Raw genomic sequence first — 7797 nt, forward strand, 5'->3', positions numbered from 1 at the left:
TTTTCTTAGTTTTCATACCATGTAAAGGTCAAAAGCACCATAACCCATAGATATTCATGGCTAGTACAGCTTGTAAGAGTGGTTACAGAGAAATTACCCTCTGCAAAAGGAGAATGCTTTGGGTATAGGATCAATTGTTTTTTGTTTTTTTTTAAAAAAAGATTTAGTTACTATATGTAAGTACACTGTAGCTGTCTTCAGACACTCCAGAAGAGGGAGTCAGATCTCATTAAAGATGGTTGTGAGCCACCATGTGGTTGCTGGGATTTGAACTCTGCACCTTTGGAAGAGCAGTCAGGTACTATTACCTGCTGAGCCATCTCACCAGCCCCGGATCAATTGTTTTATGAGCAAGCTAAGGCCAACTAAGATATAATTTTTTTTTTTTTTTAAAAAGAGAACAGATGGGAACATGGGATCAGACTAGACGTAACATGCAATTAAATAACTAAACCCTATGTTCACACACATGGAAATGACAAATTTTAACAGACTGTAGCAGATGGTGTCATGAAGTCTGGCCCCCACTGATCTGAGACACAGGAATACTACATACTAGGGCTTGCCTAGCATGCCTCAGGTGCTGGGTTCGTTTTCCAGGATTTCTTGTTCCCAAAAGAACTCCAGCAACTTACTGGAAATTAAGATTTCAAAAATTATCAAAAGCACCTATAACTTTACATACTTTGGGATACATGTTAATGGGAAGAACTGGCCAACTTCTCTACACCTAAATAATGAGTCATACATTATAAGTCTCACCTACCATTGTTCATTGCCTAAATGTGTTCAAGACCTCTATAGCTTTTATTTGGCCTCACTTTCCCCGACCCACCCACACAAGCCCTGGAAACTAATTTGGAATAGAAAATGCTGTTTTCAAAGACAAATGTTTTAGCTAAGATCAAATGTTTCACCAGAGTTACTAACACACAAGTCTCTGAGGATGAGGCAAACCAGCTAGTTCCTGGATATACTGAGACCCTAACATTAAGGGGGGGGGGGGAATATAGGCATCAATGACACATTAATTTTCAGTATAACTTTATTTTCTATTAAATGAAAACCAAGAAAATGTCAAGTTAAGTTAAAAGGCAAACCTTTACCCCTTCAAGAAAAAAAAAATACAAACTGTATGTGTGATACTTGTATAACAGGTCATATTTTACATTACACAATATAAACAAAATCACTAGTCTACATTTGTTGCTTCAAACTACACATGAACTACAGATTAAGTGGGAAGTGGGTTTACTTTTTTGGTGCAAATAAACATCTTGGAAAAACATACAGCATGCATTTTTTAACTGTATGCACAGGCTCTGACAGGGTCCAGTCTTAATAGCCACCACCACCCCCTCCTCCTCTTCCTTGTCCAAAATAACCACCTCCATAACCCCTTCGCTGGAATCCTCCAGATCCTCTATAGCCCCCACCGGATCCCCGGTAGTCTCCACTGGATCCTCTATAGTCTCCACCAAAGTTGTTTCTGTAACCTCCTTGGGAACCTCCTCTATATCCTCCCCCACCACCACCATAATTTCCACGGTAAGAGTTGGGGCTCATACTATAACCTTCCCCACCACCATAACCCCCTCCCCCACCTCCATATCCTCCACTGCCTCCTCCATAGCCACCACCCCCACCACTGCCACCTCCATAGCCACCACCCCCAACACCATACCCTCCCCCACCACTTCCAAAGCCCCCACTACCCCCAAATCCGCCGCCACCACCTCCTCTGCCACCACCAAATCCACCACCTCCACCACTGAAGCCTCCTCCTCCACCACCAAATCCACCTCCCCCACTGCCATAGCCTCCCCCACCACTACCAAAGCCTCCCCCACCACTGTTAAAGCCTCCTCCAAAGCCTCCCCCACTTCCAAAGCCCCCTCCAAAGCCTCCACTACCGTACCCACCACCATATCCTCCACCACCATATCCTCCTCCACCATATCCCCTTCTATATCCACTTCCATTATCATATCGGGCCATCTTGGGAGGTCGTGGACCATCGCCGTACCTAGGGGAAAAAAATCATTTTAGCTGTGCTTTGTACACACTAAATTAACAATCACAGTGAATGAATTTTAACCAAATAATGAGACCTGTGTGGTATAAACAGCATTTTTAGTATTTTTCCATATACCACAAAGTTCTTTTAATTCAGTTTTCTATCAAGTATTTTCCTGTACAAATGTCTTTGGTGGAAACTCTTCACAAACTATACTCACTCATGACTCCCTATCTTTGCTTGTTCATGTTAAAGAAGCCAGAATAAATCATAACAACAGTTCAGGTATATTAAAATTAAAGGCAGATAACTTGATAAAGATCCAAAGGTCTTTTTTGGTTATTTGTATACTACTATAATTCTAAGCCATGCTTAGAAGATTGCTAAGCATGCCGATTTCATAAACAGTGTCTTTATTACTTCGCAAGTGATTAAAATTGAAATACTCAAAACTAATAATAATAAGCATAAATAAGGAGCATAACATTACTTTCTTATAAATGCAGGTAGGTGACCACTGAAGAGAAATTTCTTAAAAGACAGTAAAATAAACACTGACCTTTCTATTTGAGGAAGGAATAATTAATACTGTATCTGAGATTCCACAGTGTGGAGGGAAAGACTTTTAATCTGTTCTACTTATTTCTACTTTATTTCTCATATGGCATAGTAAATTAATTTACAGGAAAAAGGAAATCTTTTGGTGAGTCAAATTAAACTCCCACATTTCATGTTAAATAATCTTAACCTAAGTAGCAAGGACTCTACCAATTAGCTTTAATAATTCTAGGTCTGCAAAAGCTAGACACAAAATTAGGTACTCACCTTACACTTCCAATCATAAGGTTGATACCAGCAGCTGAGGGCCTAGAAATCTGTCGGATTGTGTTTAGCATATGTTCGTTTACAGGGTCCAGTTGGCTAATAATATTTGGTTGTTTGGATACTTCAACAACCAGAGCTTCCATGGCTGCCCGGAGGGCTGTGATGCATGCTGCAGCTTCATGTGATATTTGCAGTCTGATCCTAAGATGAAGGAAAACAAGACATAAAACTGGGAACATATACAGAAAGAGGCGGATGAATACTTGTCAAACCACCCTCCCATCTGTCAAAGTCGTGGCGTAAATTTAACTATTTCATTAAAATTAAGACATGCCCCAAACCTAGGTGAATGTAACAGTAACATTCAGTATTAACATAAAAACATCTCAAAAAATGTCCAGTCCTTAGTTTATAATATACCAGACTAAGAACATATCTAAGGACTATTATTAAACACATTACTTTAAGAAATCTTTATTCTAAAAATTCAGGTTGAAGATTACAACTGAAAGTCCCTACCAGTCATCTATAAACACAATCTGTCCATCAGACTGGACTTTCTTGGAGGCAAAGAGAAGTAGCTGTAAGGGGGTCACTAAGGTCATGCCTTTAGCAGAGATGGCTCGGGTTCTAATCTGTAAATAAAGTAAATAAAGAAAATGTAAAATGTCACACATTGATGGGTAATTAGTCATATTACAACTCTGTTATTTCAGACTTCTCTAAGTCCTCTTACCTTTTCACCAAAAACAAAGAAAGGAGATGGGTATTTCATGTCTTGGCTGCTAAAAGGACAGTTCACAGATGACTTGTGGATAAGTGCATTGCGCCCTTCAGTGGTAAGAATCTTTCTCTTTTCCTTATGATAGCATACATTGGGGTACACACCAAAAGCCAGCAGAGAGATAACAACATCCAAATTATTATCTGGTCCAGTGTTAGTAAACACTTGTGTCAATAAACAATCTGTTTAAAAAATTGGAAAAATGGTTTGTAAAAATTAAATAAGAAAAATAGCATGACTCTTATTAAAGCCCTCTGACAACTTTCTTAGAACTTTCCCAACACAGAGCAAGTTTGAGAAATGTATTAGCTGTTATTACTACCAAGCAGATGAAATGAAATTTAAGGAGTCCCTGCGCCTGGATCCATAGTGTAGCTGTTATCACATATGCTTTACATGCAGAAGGTCCTGGGTTAGAGCCCCAGTGAAACCACATGGTGTGCTAATTAGGCCTGGCGGTGGTGGCACACACCTTTAATCCCAGGGCTTGGGAGGCAGAGGCAGGCGGATTTCTGAGTTCATGGCCAGCCTGGTCTACAAAGTGAGTTCCAGGACAGCCAGGGCTACACAGAGAGACCCTGTCTCCAAAAAAAAAAAAAGGCCCTACAGTGATGGCTGTTTTCAGCCAAGAAACACTTAGCAATATTTTCATTTCCAAATGACAAACATGACAATTAGCATTGTGTGGTTGAATCCAAGTAATTTAAGCTGTTATCAGTTTTATTTGCAGTACAGCAAGGTAACAGCTTTATCTTAAGATTATTAGAATCTTCTGAACATACAAATTTCTTTATCGGCCGGGCAGTGGTGGCGCACGCCTTTAATCCCAGGGCTTGGGAGGCAGAGGAAAGCGGGTTTCTGAGTTCAAGGCCAGTCTGGTCTACAAAGTAAGTTCCAGGACAGCCAGGGCTATACAGAGAGACCCTATCTCGAAAAGCCGAAACAAAAAAACAAAAACAACAACAAAAAAACAATAACAAATTTCTTTATCCCTTTCCTTAGATCTTTTTTTAAAAGTAATCTGTCAGTTTATTTTAAAAATTAAAAAAAGCTGGGCAGTAGTGACTCAGCCTTTAATCCCAGCACTTGGGAGGCAGAGGCAGGTGGATTTCTGAGTTTGAGGCCAGCCTGGTCTATAGAGTGAGTTCCAGGACAGACAGGAATATACAGAAACACCCTGTCTCAAAAAACAAACAAACAAAAATTTCACTCTCCCCAAGCCCCAAAAAACAACAACAAAAAAACCTACTTCAATTGTAACCTTTTAAAATTCTACTTTCTGATACTAACATATATTCTGTTTCTAGTTAAGCCCACTCCAGTTCACAAAGTTTAATCCAGTTGGAAAAGACTCAACTTGCTATTAAGAAATACAATGTTGAATTAAGTGTCTTATTCATCATATAAAAACGTATGTTCAAATAGGTGAGAATCATAAATATTCTTTAGCCAATGTACCTGTAGTTTATTGCCATGACTCACAAATTATCTTTTTGGGGGAGTTTTTTTTCTATATGATTGAGAAAGTATGTTACCTTTGAATTCTCACTGATTTTATTCTGCTTTTAGCCCCCTAGATCTATAGTTACCAACATAAGACACAATGACCAGTTTATAAATACCTTCTGGAAATCCAGAGTTAATCAGAATCTCTTTAAGCTGTACTTTGGCCTCCCAAGTCATTCTTAATGTAGCCATATTGAGTCTCTTCTGCTCACAAAAACGTATTTCTGCTTCTTCTCCACTCATCCTATAACAAAACAGAAAAAGTATTCATTCTCAAAGGCTCAGCAAGCTGAATTACATACTCAAACAGCTTATTAAATTCTTATGGAGTTGCCTTTAACTCCTACCTAGCATCATCCCAGGCTTGGAATACTGATAAAAGAGCCACATGATCAGAAAATCTGTTTCCAGCAAAATTCCGGTGTATGTACCCCAGGCGTTTTCCTTCACTGATAAATGGTTCTGGAAAGCAGGTAGCAGCAGAGATGGTACACACAGCATCTCCCACACTGAAACAACGGTAGTACAACAGTTAATTACACGTCTTTTTGCTAGAAGACTTTCAAATGTGGACTAAATATTTTGTTGGCTAGGATACTGCTTCTATCCCTGAACTCATCAGGGAAGAACTCCATAATAAAAACTAATATTAGGGCCCCCAGTGGATGAGCTAGAGAAAGTACCCAAGGAATTGAAGGGGTCTGCAACCCTATAGGTGGAACTAACCAGTACCCCCGGAGCTCGTGTCTCTAGCTGCATATGTAGCAGAAGATGTCCTAGTCGGCCATCATTGGGAAGAGAGGCCCCTTGGTCTTGCAAACTTTACATGACCCAACACAGGGGAACGCTAGGACCAAGAAGTGGGAGTGGGTGGGTAGGGGAGCAGGGCGGCGGGAGAAGGTATAGGGTATAGTTAAGATTTTTTTCATCACCAGCCCATCTTGCCTTTATTAAATCTATTCTATTAAAAATAAAACAAAGAACTTACTAGAAAATACACCCCATTATCATCATTTTTCCAAAACGAGGTTCAATGGGGAGTTTAGCCAGGATTCGTCCAAGAGGAGTCAACTCATCATTTGCATCTAAAGCGTCAAGTTCTGTAGGAAGATATTTATGAGTGATGTCAATAAATACAGTATTAGTGTTTAATCGTGTGACAAGTCAAATGATGCCTGGAGCAAACAATTCAAAAACAAACCATGGATTACCTAACACAAAAGTTGCTATAAAAGTATGTCCTATGCAAATTGGGACTATAGCCATTGATACAGTAGCAGCATCAGCATTAAGTGCCCACATATCCTATAAGCAGTTGAGTACAAGATTCCAAGTTCAATGCAGAGCCATCTGAACTCAATGTCCTTATTTTTTACTACACCACACCACTCTTATAACAAATTTGAGATAAAAACAAAAAACAAACAAAAAAATCCTCTAAGACAAACACATTTAAAATATTAAATACAGGCGAGGAGTAAGCCATGTTCTGGTTAGTGTTTTCTATTTCCTTAAATGTTTACTAAATGAGACTCATTACACCCCTCATCCATCAAGTTCCTCATGGAAATTGTGATACATAGCTACATAATGCCTTAACAAAGTTCTCCCCACCCAGTCTGTATCTGACTCACTCATTAAATAGGATTTGTCAGGTAAAGACACCAAGAAAGTAACACTTACCTCTTAGAGTATGCTCTGCTTCAATTACAGCATCCAAAGGTGGAGGTTCGATTGCCTTTGCAAGGAATTGGCCAATTCCTCCTAGACGTAGAAGTTTTATGCTCAGAGCAATTTCATGCAATGGTGTTCTAAACATCTCTGGAGTCATGTGGGTCTCAAGTCTAAAATTTAGAAATAGAAAAGTCAAACATGACAACTTGACAAAAAACTCTGCATAGAGAAACTGGGTATTATAGTGGTCCTTTTCTAGTCTATACCACACAACTTTTCCTATTCAGTATAAAACTAGACTAGTTGACTGAAAACTGGCTCCTGACTTGACTTTACTTTCACAGCCAGGATGTCTTTTAACTGATAAAGGAGGAAGGTAAGAAAGTTTTAACACTTCTAACTATGGCTACTACCGATCCTGCCTATTAACAAGCATGGACAAAAAAAACAAACAAAAAAAAAAAACAAAAACAAAACTCAGCAAAAGGCAAAACATAAATAATAAAATGAAGCCATCATTTCCAACAGGTCCCAGTGCCAACCATTTTGGAAACAACCAGAAAATTGTACAAGTTATTAATATTATTTACTGGGAAGTTATTATGAACAAACACTGTTATGAGCATTTGATGGTAATTTACTTTCCAGACCAATCTGACAAGTCTCACATAGAAACCTTAAAGAAAATTAACATCTCTAATTCAGAAGTATTTCTAATAAAAATATGATGAGGACTCATTGGAACTGTTGACAGATGAGATTAACAGTAACACCTTAAAAGTTTACAAAATTTTACCAATATATACACTACTTCCCATACCAGGGACAAACCACTCAATATTGAAGGTCAACTAAGAACATCAAGAATTAGAGGATGATTTTACTGTAAAAAGCAACTTACTATACTGGCCGGTTCAATTCCAAAGACCATCAAATGTTTCCTTTCTTTGGTGTTTTTGTTTTGCTTTGTTTTTTTTTTTTTTTTTTTTTT

At 38.6% G+C, this 7797-nt stretch overlaps 1 protein-coding gene across 1 annotated transcript in view; it reads right to left on the minus strand.

Moving 5' to 3' along the window:
- Window positions 1-1027: 1027 nt before the first annotated feature.
- The window catches only part of Dhx9 (DExH-box helicase 9), a 36430-nt gene continuing 29660 nt past the window's right edge, over window positions 1028-7797 (minus strand). The window contains exons 20-27 of the mRNA XM_029538696.1: window positions 6816-6976; window positions 6121-6232; window positions 5480-5641; window positions 5249-5376; window positions 3579-3808; window positions 3362-3477; window positions 2843-3043; window positions 1028-2026 (exon numbers count right to left, since the gene is read on the minus strand). Coding sequence (XP_029394556.1) covers window positions 1339-2026; window positions 2843-3043; window positions 3362-3477; window positions 3579-3808; window positions 5249-5376; window positions 5480-5641; window positions 6121-6232; window positions 6816-6976 — 1798 coding nt within the window. The 3' untranslated portion in view covers window positions 1028-1338. The remainder of the gene's footprint in view (window positions 2027-2842; window positions 3044-3361; window positions 3478-3578; window positions 3809-5248; window positions 5377-5479; window positions 5642-6120; window positions 6233-6815; window positions 6977-7797) is intronic.

This window comes from Mus pahari, chromosome 5 (genome assembly GCF_900095145.1).
Source record: "Mus pahari chromosome 5, PAHARI_EIJ_v1.1, whole genome shotgun sequence".
Taxonomy (NCBI): Eukaryota; Metazoa; Chordata; class Mammalia; order Rodentia; family Muridae; genus Mus; species Mus pahari.